The sequence below is a fragment of the Rhinopithecus roxellana genome, chromosome 7 (assembly GCF_007565055.1).
Source record: "Rhinopithecus roxellana isolate Shanxi Qingling chromosome 7, ASM756505v1, whole genome shotgun sequence".
In the NCBI taxonomy this organism is placed as follows: Eukaryota; Metazoa; Chordata; class Mammalia; order Primates; family Cercopithecidae; genus Rhinopithecus; species Rhinopithecus roxellana.
Window position 1 is genome coordinate 79,888,149 of NC_044555.1, and position 21,919 is coordinate 79,910,067.

Here is a 21,919-nt window from a genome sequence, read left to right on the forward strand (position 1 = left end):
TTTAAAATCTAAATTGTGGTGTCAGGTTAATTAAAACGAAATCTGACTTTGGATTTAGTTCTGTCTTGGGTTATGCATTCCTTCATCTGTCCTATGGCTATCAGGTGCTGGTTCTGTGTGTGCCTGTACAGTGCTGGCTAAATAGGTTGAGCGCAAGGTGACATCAGCCATCCATTCTCATAGATCCTATAAAGAATATGGAGGGTTCTGGAATCTTGATTTAAAAAAATGTCATTAGACATGATATATCCATACAATAGCTACTATTCAGCAATAAAAAGGAATGAAATATTGGTGCATGTTACAACATGGATGAACCTCAAAAGTATCATGCTAAGTGAAAGAAGCCAGACACAAGAGACCAAATGTTCTACCACTCTGTTTATGTTAAATGTACAGAACTGGTGAGATAAGAAGTAGATTAGTGGTCGCCAGAGGCTGAGAGAAGGGAAGATTGGGGAGCAACTACAGATGGGCACAAGGGATCATTTTTGGTGTGATGAAAATGTTCTAAAATTAGATTGTGGTGATGGTCACACAACTCTGTGCATTTACTCAAAATCATTGAATTGTACACTTAAAACAGGTGAATCTTACAGAATATAAATTGTATCTCAATAAAGCTGCTTTTTAAAAAAGCAGCAAAAACCATGAGATGTGCATAATTCAAGGGTGGGAAGTGGGGAAAGGGGTATTTTTTTTAACATGATAAGAAGCCCCCAAGTTATCAGAAACTACTGCTTGAGGGAGGAGTCCCTCTTCATCTTGAGAGTCTTTAAGAGTCTTCATTTTAAGAGTGTTGAATGACATCAGGCCAGCTGGAAACCCAGAAAAATACTTATTCTTTTATTTACCAGTTCATTAAACTGGTAAAGAATAAACACAATATCTTATTGGGGGGGATAAAAAAAAACCTCTATCAATTGCTTCTGAAGAGTTTTCTCCACTTGTTGAGCAGTTCCCTGTAAAAGCATTGCAATAAGATTTGTGTACTTTTTGATCCTACAGTGAAACACCAGAATCTGGGTATTCGTAGCAGCAGTGGCAGCTGAGAAGAAATGTACGAGGCTCCATTTTCTTTTTTTCTGAAACTGATTTCTTTCAGAATTCCAAAGAATTGGGGTTTCCAAAAGATAACACAGTGCGTACATCATGTACTGCATGATGCCGCCGCTGAGTGTCTCTGCAAATCTAACTCATTAACCTTTCTGGAGAGCCCAACACTATAAACAACTCCTTGTCCATTCAGGTGAGATTTTGGCACCAAGGAAGATGAGATCAGAACAGGTTTTGCTGCCAGATGAGTTAGGGAAGGAAAAAAAAAAAACCCAAAAACATTACTTTTCAAGTTTTTTGGAATTCCAGAATGATATGATGAAAGATTGTGGAAGTCTAATAGTATCAGGTTGCTGGTGATACTACTGCAAGTGAGAATTCCATGAACTAGCAGGTTCTTACCCGAGGGGGAGAAACAAAATCACTGAATTTGATTTAAAGAATTTTCTTCCCAGATCCTGAAACAATCTCCACCTACACATAGTTTTAACCTTTTGTGTGCATTGATGGAAGTAATTGGAAAACAGATGTCTCCACGGGGACTGCTTGTGTCTGGAGCTGTCTGCAGAGACCTTATGTGTGATATTGTAAAGCCTACAGCGCAGGCAACAGAGTGAAGGGACCCACTCCAGCCATGCCATTGCCTTCCCAGACACTTACTGATTTTGTTGGCTCCTAAATCAATGCTGTTGCCATTCTATACTTAGATCTCCAACCCCAACCAGATGATATGAGGCAAAAAATAGGGAATTCGGTATGGCTTTTTTTTTTTTTTTTTTTTAATTTTTTGCAGAGTTGTCAGCCTTTTTCCGTGGGGAAAAAGAGGTTTTGATAAAGGCTGACCAGGAAATTTTTGCCAAAGGAAAATGCCTCTCCCACTCATGCAGTTACTGTAGCAGAGACTGCCCTTCTCCAGGAACTTCCTTATTCCCTGTTGGAAAGGCCATGGTGGTTCCAGGATAGTTCCAGGATCCTTTTCATGGTTTTCGTTTTCTTGCTACTACTTACCAGTAGAATTCCATCTTTAGGAGTTGGATAGTTATTCTTTCGTTGTCTCTTTTTCCTTTTCAATTTTTAGCTGCTTTGGACATGTGGTGTCTACATCTTTTCTGCCTTCAGGAGATGAAAGGATGTATGGCCACATGGGCTATCCCTCGTGATGCTGCCCTAGGGGCCTGGCCTGAGGTGGTGGTCTGAGATGCAGGCAAGCGATGAAGCAGGCAGTAGTTCATGCTGAGTCTCCAGTCAATGGAATATTGTGCTTAACATGGAGGGAGTACTTCCAGGCTGTTGTAGATTGTGTTATACAGGCTCCAGAGGATAGCCTAAGAAACTCTAGATCCTCTATTCCAAGTGCAGGCTGTGGACCAGCAGAATCGACACCTCCGGGAGCTTGGTAGAAATGCAGAGTCCCAGGCCCCAACCAGCCCCACTGAATAAGAATCTGCATTTTCATAAGACTGCCAGGTGATTCCTATGCACGTTAAAGCTTGAGAAGCACTAATTCAGAGCAAGGTCCAAGAGCAAGAAGGGAGAAGACAGGAAGGAATTGATTATGTGAATTTACCCTCAAGAGATCTAGAAATCTTCATCTTTGGAAAAGATAAAGAATTGCTAAAGGTATTCATCCTTTCTTCTTTCCCTTTCTATTTAGGGAGAGGCATGTCTAAGCAATGCCAAGACAGTCATTAATTTGCTGAGTCCTGGCTGGTTTGAAAAACAGTGACCTTGCTTCTCTTACCTGCTTGTCTCATGAGGGAACTTGGGGAAGGGGCAGTGAAGGTGAGAAAGGTTTGTTTCTTTGTGGCAAAGTGAGGGCCAGAGGAGAAAGCAGTTGATGGAAGCTTGGGAGAAATTCTCAAATGTCTCTTATCTCCCTCATTAATATAATCCAATGACATGCAAGATGCCGTGACTAAATATAGGCTGCCATTCTTAGTGGACTAAAAATGGTTCTTTATATACAGTTAAATCTGTAATTCAGAATTCAGTCTCACAAGGAAGGAGTAGAATAACCACCCACTTCACATATCACCAATTTCCCCCCTCTCAAATCCAGATTGCTCTGATGTTTCAGTTAAGATGGCCACAGGTAATTCCAGAAGTCAGGATAAAGAGCACACCCTCTACATAGGGACTGTCACAGAGGATGTTGGGAGAGGAGGGCCCTGGGGAGTGTTGGTATTTAGCAAGAAGCCCAAGTGTTGTGATTTGCACCACAGAGAACGGATTCCTGAGTCACCACGGGGTTTGGCGGGTGGGGGGCAGGGTAGCAGACTGACAGGGAGGGCCCAGCACTGCTGTTCACTCATGTTGCACTGTGTCTGCCCAGATGTAACCACAGGCTGACTCCTGGGAGCTGCAGACTTTATCCCTTGGCCCCCTTCTAGGCTGAGCCTGGGACTTCTCTCCCACTGATCTGCTTTGTAGAGGAACACCTGTAGCTATAAGTCCTGGGAAATGCTACTGGATTTTTGTCATTGTTCTTTAGTGTCACTCTTTCCTAACCTAAGGTGTAAGGCCACTAAGTTTGAGGTCTTCTCCCAAACCACTTGAAATGTATTTTAAGAGGGAACAAAAACCCTTAATCCTTCTGTGTGTACCATTGTCATTGTACCTCTGGCCATAGTTGGGTGTCTACCATAACTGACAGTCTGGTCGTGCCGTGTGGGTTCTGCTGGTGGTGTCATTCTATCCCCAGAGGCTGGTTGCAGAAGCTTTCTTAGCTTATCCAGCCTAAGCCAGTGGACGCTCTCAGTCTGTCTGATGCCTTTCAGTTACTCAAAATGTTTCTGGTTACATGGAGGTAAATGGTGAACACAGTGGAAGCGCATTGTAGCTCAGGCTCATGCTGTAAGGTCCCTGAGATTTTTAGAGTACTTTGCCTTTTTTTTGAGATGTATCAATTCTTTCATTTTCAAAGCACCTGCAGTTTTCACCAGAAAAGTGCCATATACAGCAGTTAATGATTTTATAGTTTATTTACTGACTGCTATGGCAGTCGTGATTATATGTGTGTATATATATATCACGACTATGTATACACATATAAAGAATTTATATATAGCTATAAACAAATATATATCGATATAAATAATTTCTTGATTGTTTGTGAATGTTCCATTGTTTATGCGCTATATTGTTAGTCTGTGATTAGCACCTGATTATGTAACAATGGCTTACTGTGTCTGTGACATATCAGCTCCCTTTGTCTTTTGGTCTTATGTTTGCTTCTCATCTTAGAGTAGGCAGACAGAGAAAGCAGATCAATGAGTATCGAGTGTTGGTCTGAGGCTTTCTGTCAGACATGTCTGATTTTAGGGACACTGACTTGGATTATTCAAGACTGAGTACTTCTCGGTCTTTGACAAGTAGTGCCATCTGTTATTTTCTGCCTTTGAAATTACATGTTTTCATATAAATCTAACTAGAGTCTATTAAAATTAATTTTGCTTTGAAATCTTTTGCCACCCTTAGAGGTAACTGGAATTACTCTGAAGTAGCTGGGGAGTAGCTGAAGTCAGCCACTTGGGTCTTCCCACCTCCCCAGGCTGTGTCCTTTTGGGTGCCGAAGTTCACTCCCAAATAAGCCACATCCCCACCCCCTGAATGCGTCCACGTCTATGAAAAGCTTATATGAATTGGCTTTTGTACTAAATGGAATGCTCTGGGTGTCAGAGTCATTTAGGTGGGACAAATCTTTCTCTGAAGATCATCGACAAATCTTTCTCTGAAGATCATCATGCTTGTAGTTTCTGGAGACTTCCATGAACAATGCTTTCACCCCCAAGGACTATCTAGGGATGAAATGTCAGGCTGGTAGGAGAGGTAATGGGATCGAAACAAGCCTTCCTGTGTCTTGAGAAAACCTTGTTTACATCCATGTGCTGTTTGCTAGTGGCAATAAATCGAGATTCCTGTGAGGATTTGACAGACCAGGCTGGTGATGCCACCCACTGTTTTTGTAAAGAAACTGTTATTGGAATCAGTGAGGCCCATTTGATTGTCTGTGGCTGCTTTCGTACTCCACTAGCAGAGTTGAGAAGCTGCAACTGTACACCCTGCAAAGCCAAAAATATTTGCCATCTGGTCCTTTACAGAAAACAATTGCCAATCCTTGACTTAGAATTTGCAAAGTGTGCCAAAATGCAATACGCTTATCTACTGATGTTAGGCAACACCTAAAAACTTTGCCCGGCACTCAGTTTCCTAAAATCTTCTGCATCAAACATCCCTCATCCTCTGCCCTCCAGGCCCCAGAATCCTTGCTCTCTGTGGGGAATAGGGACTCCCTGCTCACAGGCTGTCAACTAAGGCTCAGCCCTTTTTCAGAGAATTTCTTGGCACTTTCTAGAAGCTCAGCCACTCTGGCCTCTTTCAGGTCCTTTTCTGAGTTTTCCCATAATAAACCAAGTCCCGTTAAGTGGATATTGTGAGCTACTTTGATCTAGTGTTCTATTCAGTGCACTTTAACATCTTCTGTGTATAGAAAAGACATTTGTGGTTTATTAAATGTAGTGTTGGGGATCGTTTCTTTCATTTTCTTTTTTTTTTTTTTTTTTTCAAAGTATGAGGTTCCAGTGCCCTGAATCAGAATCACTAAGAATGCTGGTTAAAAATTTAGATTTCATATGGGCATGGTGGCACACATCTGTAGTCCCAGCTACTTGGGAGGCTAAGGCAGGAGGATCACTTGAGCCCAGAAGTTCGAGTTCAGCCTGGGCAATATAGCAAGACCGAATCTCTTAAAAAGAAAAATCAGATTCCCAGTCCTCAGCTACCCTATCTGCAATGGGTCCCAGAAATTTGGCCCATTTTAAGAAGCTCCCCCAGGCAATTCTAATGCACAGTAAAGTTTAACCACCACTGCTATACACATAGAAGGCCATAACCCCTCATTATAACATCTTTGGTAAAGTATCATTTCAGTTCAGCCTGTGTATATATGTGTTCAACCTGTATATGTATTTGCAGTTAAGTGCTCAAAATCAGATTTCCACATCTGTAGCAGACAGTACTATTGAATTTGAAGTAAATTCCTCTTGAAGTAATGTTTTGCTGTTGCCACTATATCTTTGTGTATAAGAGCCAGTGCAAAAACATTCTATTGTAAAGCTGTAGGCAAACATCAGAGCTCAGGCTGTGTGTTAGTTATCAACTGTTGCATAACAAATTCTTCCAAAACATAGTGGCTAGAAACAAAAACATATATTATCTCGGCTTCTATAGGTCAGGAGTCTGGGCTGAGCTTAGCTGTCTCAGAAACTCTAATGAGATTGCAGTCTCATCTGAAGGCCTAACTGGGGAAGGATCCACTTCCAAGCTCATTCACATGGCTATTGGCAGGACTTGGTTACTTGAGGCCTGTTGGACTGAGGGCCTCAGTTCCTCACAAGCTGTTGGCCTAAAACCTCCCTTGATTTTTTGCCATGTGTGGGCTCTTCATAGCTACTTCATGACATAGCAGATGACTTCATCAGAGAGAGAGAGCAAGTGAGCAGATAAGAGAATGTGCCAGCCAGAGAGACAATGCTAACAGGACAGAAGTCAGTCTTTTGAAACCTAATCAGGGAAGTGATATCCCATCACTTTTGCCATATTTTAGTCCTAAGAAGTGAGCCACTAGGTCCAGCCCACATTCAGGGGAGGGAATTACACAAGGCCATGAATGTAGATTTGTGGGGATCATTGAGGGTGTCTTAGCTGCCTGCCACAGGCTGTATAAACATTTCACAGTTCAAATGCATCCTCCATCTCCTTAATGATCATAACCTCTTCACTTTCCCAAAGCCTCACCTCTCAGAGAATGTATCACTGGGTTAAATGAGTACCTGGCAGGTGTTTGATGGCCTTTCTGAGGCACTAGACTCTAAGCTCTCTGTGAGCAGAGGTCTTCATGCCTTGCTCCCTGCTTTGGCCTGGCTTGAGACCTGGGACCAAGAAAGCACTCATTCATAGTGTTGAATGATGATCACCTTATTTTTAGCACTCATGATGTGTGACTCTGTATGAAATTGTCTAAGTTTAGTGTCCATTGTGTACATGACTCATTTCCTGGGCCAGGCTGGTCAAGACCTTGCACTCTGAGAGTTGCATAGGAGCTCAGTATGTGTTTGTTAAGTAAGTTAAGATTAGATTGGCTACTCGTGGTCAGGAGTTTGAGACCAGTCTAGCCAACATGGTGAAACCCCATCTCTACTAAAAAAATAAATAAATAAAATAAAATACAAAAATTAGTCGGGAATATTGGTGGGTGCCTGTAGTCCAAGCTACTTGGGAGGCTGAGACAGGAGAATCACTTGAACCCAGGAGGTGGAGGTTACAGTGAGCAGAGATTGTGCCATTGCACTCTAGCCTGGACAACAGAGCATGACTCTGTCTCAAAAAATAATAATAATAAAAAATAAAAATAAAAAAAGACTAGGTTGGCTAATTGAGGTTTCTAGAATCATCTGCATGTAAATAGGGTTAACTTTTTGGGATGGTTTTCTTGAATAAGAAATTCTCAGCCTGAGCTTCACAGTAGAACCCTGGAAGGGAGGGGAGGTCTTTTAAAATCCCGAAGCCACATCCAGACCAAGTCATTCAGAATCTTGAGGGTAAGGCCCAGGCATCAGTGTTCTTGAAAGCTCCCCCACCAGGTGATACCCTGTGCAGCGAAGGTTGAGAACCACTGTGGTAGACCAGTGTTTCCCAATCCAGGGGAGTTTCTGCCTTTCAGGAGATGCCTTTCAGGTATCTAGTGGTAGAGGTTAGGGATGCTGCTAAGCATCCTACAGTGCACAGGACAGCCCCTCCCCCAACAAAGGATGGCCCATTGCCAATAGTACGAAGATTTGAGAACCCCTGGGCTAGGTCCTATGCTTTGAGTCAGGAAATTGGTTCCAAGTGAAGCAGTAGAAGTCCATGGGGTTGCTTTGTCCCGGATGTTAAGCTTATTGCAGGCATGGATAGCTTGATAAGTCTGGAATATTATATACAATCTGTGTATTGGTGTTTCCTGAAGAGAAATTCATTCTTTTAAAAGGCACGCAGTGCATAAACCAATATATTTAAACCTACATATATTTATTTATGCAACATATGCCATACACATGTGTGTTAGCATATAGCATGTGCTATAAACACCCTATGCATATAGAGATGTATGCAGGGCATACGAGTGTGTTATTGTGGTTAGAGGAACAGGTATGTCTTCCTCAGGCGCCCTTTATCTTCCTTTCCCCTCACTGTAGCCTCCTACCCTCTGCTTGTCTAGTAAAGGCCCTAAGGCCTCGCTGACCCTTGCTGTCCTCACCCTCTGCCCAGAGGATGCCTCTGCTCTGCCTTGCTGCCTGGAGGGTTCCCATCACCCAGGTTAGTGTGGCTCTTGCCTTTCACCACCAGTCCTTAGTTTCCCAAAGGGGTTCACAACCTTTTTAAACTAGTGTGTTTGGTAGAAATTGAACTTCACAAACAGGTCTTTTGAAAACACTTTCTTGTGGTATAGTTGACAGGCATATGGTGCATCTCTTTAAAGTGTCTGACAAGCCTTGACATACGTGTGTGCTCGTGAAAGCAGCACCACAAGCAGGATAGCGATGTGGCCGCTAATCCCCACTCTTTCCACCCTTCCTATGCTCCCACTCTCCCCAAGCAACTGCTGATCTGCTCTCCTTCTCTGTGGATTAGTTTGCATTTTCTAGAATGGCCCTCGTGAAGATTTGTTCACATAAATTCTCTTACCCTTTCTCACCCGAATAGAAAATGTTGCATGACGTTGATTGCTTAATAGCTCCACAGCTTTGTCCAATTTTTATCCTTCCTGCTTTTACTGAAGACGTCCTGCCCCCATGAATAAACCTCCGAAGACTCATTCTGCCACCGCCTACCACTGAAGAGTTTAGCTTGCACCCACTCCAATCCAGCCCACACACAAGTGCCGGATTCATCTCTTAAAAGCACATCCCGAATCACATCTCTCGCCTGCTCACAAGCCTTCCCTCTCTTCCCTTTGCTGCAAAGTGAAGCACAGAGGCTTGAGGCTGGCTTGGACATCTTCCTTGGGCCAGGCGGTGGGGGTCCTACCTTCCTGACTTCTCCCCACCATTACCCTGGTGTCCTTGATAAACTTGGCTACACCCTGAACTCTCCCCACGTCTCCCACACCACATTGGCCCTGCTCTCCTTCCCTTGTGCTTTTCATGGAATTCTTCTGTTCTTCAAGGCCTCTTCACCTCCTGCCGTCCATAAACCTTTCCCTTAGCAATCCACACTAACCAAGGAGATCTGTCCCTACCTCACTCCCCCATGTCCCTATGTCAGCACTCTCTTTATTCCACTTTAGTGATACCTTATGTGTCTGTGTGTCTTACCACCCCCTCACCCCATCCACAAGGATCAAAGCCAGGAGGGCACACTTGCAGCCACCACCACAGTGGCTTGCACATGGCAGGGATTGGGCAGACACTCACTGAATGGAATAGAATCCAGGAAAGTAGAGACACTGTCGCCCAGATGGTCAAGGAAACTGATTGCTGCTAAAGCTCAAAACTGCAGATATTAAATACTTCTCAGATGTCTGGAGTAGCCTCCAGATCGCTGTGCTCTTAAAATCTCTGTCATCTGGACTTAGAACTGGCTTCCCCCACTCTCCATTGATCTCCATGGTTCCTTGCTGTCCCACTTCACCAGGCTAAAAGCCTTTGGGAAAACCAAAGCCAATTCCCACAAAAGGCAAAGGAAGAGACTAACAAGTATCTGGTTGTTGGATATTTTTATTCCCAGCCATGTAAGCGTATCATTGCTTTTATTGACTTGCTTATCTTCTACTGCTGGTACCATATGGCAAATATTAGAGGCTCATCTATTTTAAGGGCTCATCTATTTTAAGACTTTCATAGTGGTTTCACAAAAATGAAAATCCCTTACTAAATAGATTTTAGGACAAGCTTCTAAAAGGACCTGCCAAAAAAGTGACTTCCTTTCTATCATTAGAAATAGTTTCCACATTCTTATCATTATGTAGTCGAACTTTTATGTCTAGGACTGCATGAAAGACGAGAGAACTGAGAAGCAACCTATATTTGATTTCACACTTTGCTCTTGGACAGGAAGCCCCTGTCAATTGACTTCATATCTTTTTAATGCACTGTATTAGTGGTTCACAGAACTTTTTGGGTGTTAGGTCCCTTTACGTGCTTAGAAACACTTGAAGACCCCAAAAAGCCTTTGCTCTTCTGAGTTGTGCCTATAAATATTTTCTATATTAGAAGCTAGAACTGAGGGCTGGGCACAGTGGCTCATGCCTGTAATCCCAGCACTTTGGGAGGCCGAGGTGGGCAGATCACCTGAGGTCGGGAGTTCGAAACCAGCCTGGCCAACATGGTGAAACCCCATCTCTACTGAAAATACAAAAATTAGCCAGGCCTGTCGGGTGCAGTGGCTGACACCTGTAATCTCAGCACTTTGAGAGGCTGAGGTGGGTGGATCACCTGAGGTCAGGAGTTCGAGACCAGCCTGACCAACATGGAGAAACCCCATCTCTACTCAAAATGCAAAATTAGCCTGCATGGTGGTGCGTGTCTATAATCCCAGCTACTTGGGAGGCTGAGGCAGGAGAATTGCTTGAACCCGGGAGGCTGAGGTTGCAGTGAGCCGAGATGGCACCATTGCACTCCAGCCTGGGCAACATTTTGAGATGAGCGAAACTCTATCTCAAAATAAATAAATAAATAAGCAGGCAAGCAAGCCAGGCATGGTGGCATGTGCCTGTAATTCCAGGTACTTGGGAGGCTGAGGCGGGAGAATCACTTGAACCCGGAAGGCAGAGGTTGCACTGAGCTGAGATTGTGCCACTGCGCTCCAGCCTTGGAGTTTTTTAAGACGGAGCGAGATTCCATCTTAAAAAAAAAAAAAAAAAAGAACTGATACTTTATTACTTAATAATAAACTTAGTCATTTAAATAATAGCAAATCCATTTTATGTCAGCCTAAGTAATATTTAGGAAAGATAACAATTTTCAAAAAGAATATTTTAGTGTGAGGAATAGGACTGTTTTACATCTTTGCAAATCTCTTTCATATCTGGCTTAATATTAGACAGCTAGACTCTTACATCTGCCTCTGCGTTCATTCAGAGGCATCTTGGGGTATCTTGCTTTGGTTGAAGTATATGAAGAAAACTCGATTTCTCACAGCTTGGAGAATGGAGGAGTGTTTTAATGACCTTTGCAGATAATTATGAAATTCTTCCTTGATACTACACTAAAATTCAGCAGGTAGTGGTTTCTTAAAGACTACTTGTAATGTGGAATCTGAAACCATATTGATGATCTTTTTGTACTCTGTTCCACTAAAATTCATTGCTTGATCTTGCACTTTGATTGGCTCTTATATTCAAGAATTATTTTCCCTTGGCTATTTGGAAAATATTGGTTCTCTGAGTTGTGCAGATCTTCCAGACATTGACACATTTCATTAAACCATATCAAAAAAATTTCATTTGTTAATATCACCACCGATTTCATCAAGAAGTCTGGTAAGTATTGGGAAGCTGTCAGTCTCACTGTGGCAGGTACAAGTTTTCCAAAATTGATTGGCAGCAGATACTATCAGTTGTTTTCTTTGAAGAGACAAGCTGTTTACTTGGTTCATTTTTGAGAAAGTTTCTGCCACATACTTAAGTCTAAAAAACTATAGCTTGTCAGGCATTCTTTCAAGAAAGGGGGTGTTTGCCCCAGAAAGGTGCAAGTTTGGCTCATAACTCAATTACATAAGAATGTTTCCTCCAGCCCACCATCACATGCTGGTTTGCAGCAGAACGGCTCTCTGCATCCTCTCACTCATTTCATTACACAAACTGTTCAAAAGACACATACTCGGGGGTTGAGATTTATCAAATTAATAATTTTTTATTGCATCGAGGACATTTGGAAGTGAAACTGGCTTTTTACTTTAATTTTTTTTCTTGCAAGCGCGTGGTGGTGAGGAATGTGTTCCTGCTAAGTACACTATGGGGCCACTGCCTGATTCGCGCTCAGGCATCAGCAGTTTTACTGTGCAAATGTCAAGCAGTGAAAAAAGTAAATAACATCTTGGTGCTATTATAAAAAGAGTTTTGGCTTCACAGTCCTCCTGCAAGGATCTTGAGGTCTCCCGGGGCGGCACAGACCGTCTTTGAGAGCCCACTCCTGGCTCAGAGTGAGACTGGTGGGCAGGCAGGTTAGAATCACTTGGGAGCTCAATGTCCTTTCCAGACCTGCCTGAACAGAATCTGCGTTTTAATGAGGTCCCCAGGAGATTTATATGCAGGTTAAAAGTTTTCCTGTAGTCCCAGCTATTTGGGAGGCTGAGGCAGGAGGATGGCTTGAGCCCAGGAGGCAGAAGTTACAGAGAGCTGAGATTGCACTGCTGCACTCCAGCCTGGGTAACAGAGTGAGACTGTATCTGGGAAAGAAAAAAAAAAGAGAGAGAGAGACAACCACTCCTGTTAAACAGAGGTCTGCAAAACTTTCCTTTAAAGGGCCACATAGTAAATACCTGTGGCAATGCCTCAACCCTGCCTTTGTAGCTTGAAAGTAGCCATAGACCATATGTAAATGAATGAGCGTGGCTGTGTGCCAGTACAACTTTATAGACACAGAAATTTGAATTTTGTGTGTCCTTCATGTGTCACAAAATAGGTTTTTAAATATATTCTAAGCAGTTAAAAAAGTAACCACTTAGAATCATGTCAAAATCATTCTGAGTTTGCAGGCCATGAGGAGAGCCAGATTTAGCTGGTGGGCCACCAGGGGAGCTTCAAAAAAACAAGCCCTAACCCTGTAATTCCTGAGTCCCATCCCCAATAAATTCTGATATAATTGGTCTGGGACGAAGCTGGGGCATCAGGATTCTCAGATGCTCCCCAGATTATTCCAATGTGCAGGAAAAATGGAGAACCTCTGCTCTATAATGTATTCCAAGAAAGTTAATTTTCTTTTAAGCATTTCTTTTTAAGATTTTAGAATTTGGCAGTGTCACCAAATGTCTGAGACCAGAATTATATATTGTAACCTGAGAGCAGGGTTTCTCACTCTTGGCACTGTGAACCCAAAACTATCTGAGACAGGTCTCAATCAATTTAGAAAGTTAATTTCAGCAAGGTTAGGAACAGGCCTTTGAAACAGCCTCAGGAGATCCTAATAACATGTCCCTAAGGTGGATGAGGCACAGCTTACTTTTATACCTTTTAGGGAAACATGAGACATCAATCAATACCTGTGAGATGTACACTGGTTCAATCTGGAAAGGCAGGACAACTCAAAGGGGGTCAGAGGGTGGCTTGCAGGTTACAGGAAGATTTAAAAATTATGTAAAGACCTGGAATCCATAGAAAGGAATGTCTGGGTTATGATGATAAGTGGTTGTGGAGACCAAAGTTTTATCCTGTAGATGAAGCCTCCAGGTAGCAGGTTTCAGAGAGAATAGATTGTAAATGTCTCTCATCAGATTTAAGGTCTGTTGATGTTAATGCTGGTTAGCTTTTCCTTAATTCCAGAAGGGAGGAGGGTATAATGAGGTATGTTTGAATCTCCCCTCCATTCATGGCCTGAACCAGTTTTTTCAGGTTAACTTTGGAATCCCCTTGGCAGAGAGCAGAAATCTATTCAGATGGTTGGGTGGGGAGGGGGGTGGTGCTTAGATTTTTTTTTTTTTTTGAAACGGAGTCTCGCTGTGTCGCCAGGTTGGAGTGCAGTGGCACAATCTCAGCTCACTGCAACCTCCAACTGGTTCAAGCGATTATCCTGCCTCAGCCTCCCAAGTAGCTGGGATTACAGGCATGCGCCACCACACCCAGCTAATTTTTGTGTTTTTAGTAGAGATGGGGGTTTCACCCTGTTGGCCAGGATGGTCTCGATCTCCTGACCTCGTGATCCGCCTGCCCTGGCCTCCCAAAGTGCTGGGATTACAGGTGTGAGCCACCCTGCCCGGCCCAGAGTTATTTTTGGTTTATAGCACTATTGGCATTTTGGGTGTGATCATTCTTCATTTCGGGGTGGGGGCTATCCTGTGTATTATAGGAGGTTTGGGAGCATCCCTGGCCTCTACCCACTAGATGCCAGTAGTGTCCTCCCACCCTCAGTTGTAACAACCAAAACTGTCTCCAGACACTGCTAAATGTCCCTGGGTGGCAAAATTGCCTGGATTAGGAACCAGTGGTCTAAACGACATACATGTTTTTTATGCTACCTCAGAGAATCTCCACATTGGAGCTATTGACATTTGGGGCTGGATAATTCTTTGTTATAAGAGCATATTCTGTGCACTGTGGGTTTTGAGCAGCATCCCTGGTCTCTACTCACTAGATGCCAGAAGCACCCTCTCCCCCAGCTTTGGCAACCAAAACTATCTCCAGATATTGCCAAATGTCCCCTGAGGGGCACAGTCACCCCCTGTTGAGAACTGCTCGGCCAGCTCAGAATCAGGGAAGCTTCTGTCCACTGACATTGACTGTTGCTTCTCAGGATTTTCACTCCCTCCATTTTCCCATTGCTTGTTGCTTGAAAGTTGTAAAGCTTGGTTCCTGTATCTTTTCTTTTTAATTTTGTGGCTCATTAAGAATCAGTAATATAGCAAGGAAGTCCCCATGTAGAGAGGTAAGAGTTTTGTGTGTGTGTGTGTGTGTGTGTGTGTGTGTGTGGTGTGTGGGGGGGTGTTTGGGAGGGGGTGTATGTGTGACATTCATTCCCTGGGGAAGAATCTGAGCCCTTGTTCGTGCCAGCCCTCCGTCTGAGCCAGCATTAAATCTGCAGCCAAGATTACAGACAACTTGGGCAAATCACTTGGCCATTATGAACTCACAGCCATGGCAACGGCCATCCACAAGCCTGAGGACAAAAGGTGTTTTATTCTGTTGTTCTGCACAAAAGGTTCTAGGGATGCTGGAGACAAAATAGCCTTTGAGTGTTAAAGGCATTGATGTGTATTTTTTCCCCTCCCTACTACATGGCTTATATTTAAACTGTCTTAGGCTAATGTACACTGTAATTTTTGTGTGAATCAAAACCTAAAATTCTTTTTATCCAGAGGCCAGCTAAATGAAGGCATAAGACATGAGCCCAACAGAGGCTTTTAGGGTTTGGTGAGAGGTATTGAGAATTACTATTAAAATGTGCTAGAAAGCCTGGCATTCTAGCCTGGCCAACATGGCAAGACTCCGTCTGTACTAAAAATACAAAAAATTAGCTGGGTGTGGTGGCACGTGCCTGTAATCCCAGCTACTAGGGAGGCTGAGGCATAAGAATCACTTGAACCCAGGAGGTTAAGGCTGCAGTGAGTGGAGATCACACCACTCACTCTAGCCTGGGCAACAGAGTGAGACTCTTTCTCAGGGAAAAAAAAAAAAAGCCTGGCATTGATTTTTATTTTGTACATGAATACATCACAGCCATCAAAAAAATGCTTTCCTTTTTCTCATTCACGTTACCCAATGTTGTCATTGCTGGTTTGAAGCTTGGGAAAATTCAGTCTGTGGATTTATAGGAGCATCCAAGAAAAGCACTGGTTTTCCTTAGCTATCGTAAACTTTTAACAGCATGGTGTTCTGCTGGTACTTGGCACCACCCTTATATTTAAAAACATCAGCTTGCCTATGACTACTAAGGACAGCCTGAATCCCAGATCTACCTCCTTTGTGTGCACAGGCACTCCCAGCACTGCAGTGGGTAGGAGTGTGTGTGTTTAGAAATCTGCTTTCTCAGGTGACTCAATTCCTGTCTTCTCAGACCCTGCCTATGGCATGACACTAAAGCATGAAAAATTCCAAGGTTAATAGTATTTGCTTGGCTCACAAAAATGCACTCTAGCTGCACTCTTTTCAAGACGGCCGAACAACTTGGAACATTTTGTTTTTCTTCACTGTAGTCCTTGGAACTTGCCATTTGATTCACAAGTGATTGGAGGGTTATGGCCAAACCCAGTGGGCCACGTCTTAGAGAAAAAACATCACACGCCATTGAATATGAAAGCAGGCACTTCAAACAGACTCAGGATGCCACACCTGAGACTGGGAAGATGCCACTGTTGACTAGAAATGGGCTTGTCAAATTTTCATGTGCACACAAATCACCCCAGAGGGCTTGTTAAAGTGCAGATTCTGACTCAGCTAGTCTGGGGCCATGCCCAACATTCTTCATTTCTCACAGGTTCCTCCCTGCTGAAGCTGATACTGCTGGTCCAATGAACACACTTTGCAAAGTACATGGAATTGACAAATGGTCCACTCCTATCTTTTCTTGACCTCTGATAGTTTTCCTTGTTGCCCAGTAGAAGCTGCCAGCATTCAAGTTCAGCTCTTCTCAGCTACAGATCCACATATCCCTTCGCATCATCCAGAGTGATCTTTCACAACCCCAATCTGTTTCCCATGTTTAAAAATGCTCCCTGGCAGACCAGGCATGGTGGCTCACATCCGTAATTGCAGCACTTTGGGAGGCCGAGGCGAGAGAATCACTTGAGCCCAAGAGTTAGAGAACAGCCTGGCTAACATAAGGAGACCCTGTCACTACAAAAAATTTAAAAAATAAAAAATGAGCTGGGTGCAGTGGCATGGGCCTGTGGTCCCAGCTACTTAAGAGGCCGAGGTGGGAGGATCGCTTGAGCCAGAGATTTCAATGCTGCAGTGAGCAGTGATTGTGCCACTGCACTCCAACCTAGGCAACAGAGCAAGACTGTTTCAAAAAAACAAAACAACAACAACAACAACAACAACAACAAAAAAAAAACTCAGTGGCTTCCCATGATTTTGAAGATAAAGTCCAGAATTCTTAAGGTGGCCTGGAAAGCCCTAGGTGGTCTAGCTCCTATATTACCTATATCCTCTAGCTCCTAAATAAACACATTTAGCTTTTTCTTACTAACTTTTTGCAGCAGTTTTGGTTCCTCCAGGATGAGTGCGTGATATGTGACTAAATTGCCCAGTGTTCAAAAATATCATGCACACTGTGACCAGAGGTGGCTTCTATACTGACATAGAAGGTACAGTGGAGAGTGATCCATTTATAGATGGTTGGATATCTACCACACATGCAATCTTAACCCTGAAGATAACTAGTCAACTAAGCTAGAATAAGCTCTACATCCAGCTGTATTATGTCCCATAAACTTTTCCGGTATTTTATGTCACTAGCTTCTAGTCATGTTGGCTGGCACAGTCCATAAGAGTTTTTATCTGTGCTAGTGGAGCAAAGATGGTGATTTCTGTTCTATAGGAGCTAGGGTTCCTACAGCCACAAATAAAATCATCTGCTGAAAACGTAAGAGCATTGGCATCTGCTGAGAGAGCATGATTCATTGAAGTGATCCCCCAAATTCTCGAGTTTCTGGTTTTCCCTGCTGTTGTAAAACTAGATCCACAGCATGAGCTATACAGAGTCCTTGAGAGATTTAAATTGGAAGGAAACTTTAGCTTTGATCTAGTATTGAATTTGGGATTGAACAGCATCATTCTTCTAACCCCACTTGTCTTTATGAGCCTGGGAGCAGCTGTGATATTTCTTTGGAATGCTCTAACCATTTGGATGAAAGACTGAAGTGGCAACTGTGGATTTGGAAGGACGAGTTCTATCATTAAAGGGCAAGTGTGCTACACCGTAACACCTAACCCTAACTCCAAATGATGAAAAAGGGTGTGGGTTTAGTTTAAAAATATATATATTATATATATATATACATAAATTCAGAGAATTAATGAACAGTTTTATCTGGTTATATGTCATTGTCACCACATCAGCTGTTTAAGTATTCTGGATACTAGGTCTTTCTGTAGAAGGACCCCTCTAGTATGAATTATTTGCCCTTCTGTCCTTCCCTGTCTGCCTTCACTCCCTTTCCACTGGCTCTGCAGGGGTCTGTATCTTTACCCCTATCATGCTGGACTATAATAATTGTGTTACTTGTCTGCCTGCAGTATTGGATTTATCTTGAAGCCAATAAAGGTATCTTATTTCACATTTGTATACTTGGCACCCAGTAGGTCTTCACAAAGTACTGAATTAATGAAATCCAACAGAAAATCCAGTTAGAACCCAGCTCACATTATAGAAAATCAAATATGTGACAATTCAAATGTATTCCAAAGCAGTGTTCTGTGATGATGAAATGTCCTATATCTGTGTTGTCCAATACAGTACCCACTAGTCCATGTGACTTTTGAACATATGAAATGTGGTTTGTGCAACAGAGGACCTGAATGTTTCATTTTATTTAATTTTAAATACATTTAAATAGCTACATGTGTTACTGGCTACCATTTTGGACCACACAGTCCCAAGGCGTCACATCTTTATCCTTTAAGGACCAGATACAACTTTGTTAGTCAGGAAAGCAGGCATTCATCTTTTTCTTAACATGATCATAGAAGCTGAGAATGTGGGGAGGCTGTGAATGATGCAATACCCATGTCTGTTTTCTCTTTATAATGAGATACGTCAAGGCCAAGGATTCTGGTTTCTCTTAGCTTGGGAACCTGGAGAGAATTTGGACTTTGAGTTGCATTCCTCTCACCTCAGTCCCCAGAAAGTCATGTGACAAAATAAGATTGAGGTCTAACATCTCTGCTCACAAATCCCGAGTGTCTGAAGCTCTTTAAGATACTGACTTGCTAGTGAACTTGAATCATATTGTGCACTGGTTCCCTTTTTTTTTTGAAAAGGAGTCTTGCTCTGTCGCCCAGGCTGGAGTTCAGTGGCGCGATCTCAGCTCACTGCAACCTCTGCCTCCTGGGTTCAAGCGATTCCCTTGCCTCAGCCTCCCGAATAGCTGGGACTACAGGTGCAGGCCACCGTGCCCGGCTAATTCGGCTAATTTTTTGTATTTTTAGTAGAGACAGGGTTTCACCATATTAGCCAGGATGGTTCCCATTTTATATAGTTTCCCCAATCCATTTCAGGGAAGTTGGTCTTCCTAAAAACAGCTGCTCATGTTTTGAAATGAAAGGAAGCACAGCTTTCTTATGAAGCCCTGATATTTTTTATTTTCCGAAGCTCTGATATTTTTTGTCTTCCGATGAACTAAAGAGAAATCTAGTAATGAGTTTTCATAGTCATTTTCCATAGGTTTAAGCGAATGCTAGTTTAAAAGGAATGCTCACTAAAATGAAAACATTCATCTATGGTGTTTTATGCTGGGTTGTCATTCCATAACCTAACTGTGAAGACCATTTGGGGGAATTTTTTTTTTTTTTTTGTCTGGCTTAATGTGCTTGCCCTGAAGTAATGAAGTGCCCTTGATTGCTGTTAAACACCATAATGCGTTTAAAGTTCAATTTCCCTGACAAGCCATTTACTTAAGGGTCTGGATAATATAAACAGGGACGGGAGGTTAGGAGAGGTACTGACATTATCCCGAGGCCAGTGCTGCCTTTACTGAAACATAAATGTCTCCAAACTGAAAGTGTCACCTGGCTCTGCCCCTCGGGCAGGTCTTTATGGACATCTCAAGTAAAAGTTTATTTTAAAAATGAATACAAGTCTCATCTTTTCAAGATTAACAGTTACGGCTGTCTCTCCTTCATTCCACTTCATGGATGTTCATTTTGGTTTTGTTTTTTTCTTCTGTTCTTTTTTCTCCTTCCAGTACTTAAATATCACCCACCAGTTCTGGTTTCTGACTCTGAACGTGTGTGTCGGGGAAGGTGGAAGCCGGGGAGGAGGAGGACTGTGAATGAATTGCTTGAGCTGACTGGGCTGGAGGGAAGCATTTTTATTAAAAATTTGAGATAATTTCTGATGTCAACTTGAATGAAACTTGAGTGGCTCTTGGTGACCTTGTACTTCACTGAATTAGGGACCAAAATACCTGTCACCTTTCGAAAACAATCACCTTGCTATTTGTTTGAACCGGGCGACGGCATAATTGCTGTATCGGATTCTCCCAGTTGCCCAGGAGGTCCAGGGCTTGGGGAAAGCCGTTGGTTGCTACAGCAGCAGACGTATTGAAACCCCAGAACTGTGAGGCTGGAGATGACCTGACTGTTGTTTTTCTTCATAGAGCTGCAGCTTCACTGCTGTCCTCTTTTGACTGTGTTGGTGGAATGAGTGCTTCTCATAGGCACTTGAGCAGGACTGCCCCACCACTCAGTCAATCAGGGAAGCTCTAGAATTGCAACTACCTTATAACTCTTTGTCAATTGACTGCTCTGCCATTCGCTACCCTTCCAGATTCTGAGCAAATTAAGTTACATTCTCTCTTGGAGGCTCAGGGTCCTCACTGCAGAATGTGAGATCACGGTAACTACCACACTGGCCCTTGGGATGTCGAAGTATTAATCATAGAGCATGAGAGGGGAGATGGAATAATTAAAGCCTTCTCTGTGAATATGTGGTATTCTTGAAGACCAGAGGCGTTCTTGCCCATAATGGCTGTATTTTCTCTCCTTTGGGTCCAGGCTGCTTTGAATGCTGCATCAAGTGTCTGGGAGGAGTCCCCTACGCCTCCCTGGTGGCCACCATCCTCTGCTTCTCCGGGGTGGCCTTGTTCTGCGGCTGTGGGCATGTGGCTCTCGCAGGCACCGTGGCGATTCTTGAGCAACACTTCTCCACCAACGCCAGTGACCATGCCTTGCTGAGCGAGGTGTAAGTATCTGGTTCCCTTTAAAAATGTATCTAAGGCCTGGCCTGGTGGCTCATGCCTGTAATCCCAGCAATTTGGGAGGCTGAGGCAGGCAGATCACCTGAGGTCAGAAGTTCAAGACCAGCCTGGCCAACATGGTGAAACGCCACCTCTACTAAAAATACAAAAAAAATTTAGCTGGGCATGGTGGTGTGTGCCTGTAATCCCAGCTACTTAGGAGGCTGAGGCAGGAGAATTACTTGAACCCAGGAGGTGGATGTTGCGGTGCACCAGGATGGCACCACTGCACTCCAGCCTGGGTGACAGAGTGATACTTTGTTTTTTAAAAAAAAGTATCTAAGATGCAACCACCTCATGATGTTTTTCAGAAAGACTACAGTGTGCTCTCCTGGCAGAAAATGAATGCTTTTACTTAAAGTTCACTTCATGCAGATAGAAAAAGGTTCATGAGAGAAGGAAAAAGAAAGGGCCTAGAATGTGGTAGATGTTTAGGCCCCAGGGTGGAATGTTACTTGGGAATGTTGGGAATGGCATGGTATGCACACAGGACACTTCACACATGGTAGCTGTGGACATGGGGGGCTGTGACATGGTGATAGGTGATGCTGCCGATTGTCTCAACAGAGTTGTATTGTTCCCAAGTAACAGATGCCTCTGGCTTTCTCCCAGGAAGTGACCATCTCTGGAATGGTAGGAGCCCTGTTAAGGACTGACCCCAACTCTGAGCCTCCAGGAGCAGTATTTTAACGTTAACTCTTCTAGCAGAGGAGCAGATCCCAGGGCATCCTCCATTGCAGAAGAGAGGAAGGTCCAGGGGTTTAGCAGCAGATCTCTGCCTTTCTTTCAGGAAACATTCTCAATGGAGTCACAGTGACTCCCATGCATAGATTCTCATAACTGTGCAAGCTCAGCAGCAAACTACTTATTTTCTTCACATGTCTTCCCCTTTCTCCATTTCCTTCACCGTTTCTTTTTCTTCCCTTGAATCTCAAAGTTCCAGTGTTTATGTGTCATGATTATAAGAAGCTTCTTTACGAGACTGAAAAAAAGACATGAATGAATTTTTATGGAATAGTCATGGAGTCATGTTGGAGACTCTTCAGTCCTTAGGGAATTTTATTCTTTCTTATCCGTTCACAAATGACCTCCAAAGAAATGAACACAGGTTGGGGAGATTATAAGGAGGGCTCAAGCAGGACAAGGGACTCACTGAGTGCCAGCTATGTGCAAAGAAGAAATGTATACCAAGACTGAACCTGGGAAAGGTGTA

At 43.2% G+C, this 21,919-nt stretch overlaps 1 protein-coding gene across 6 annotated transcripts in view; it reads left to right on the plus strand.

Annotated features, from left to right (window-relative positions):
- Window positions 1–21,919, plus strand: part of GPM6B (glycoprotein M6B) — a 175,028-nt gene that overhangs the window by 137,964 nt on the left and 15,145 nt on the right. For all 6 annotated transcript variants that reach the window (XM_030934210.1, XM_010354063.2, XM_010354065.2 and 3 more), the window contains one exon: window positions 20,465–20,651. In XM_030934210.1, the coding sequence (XP_030790070.1) occupies window positions 20,465–20,651 (187 nt within the window). The remainder of the gene's footprint in view (window positions 1–20,464; window positions 20,652–21,919) is intronic.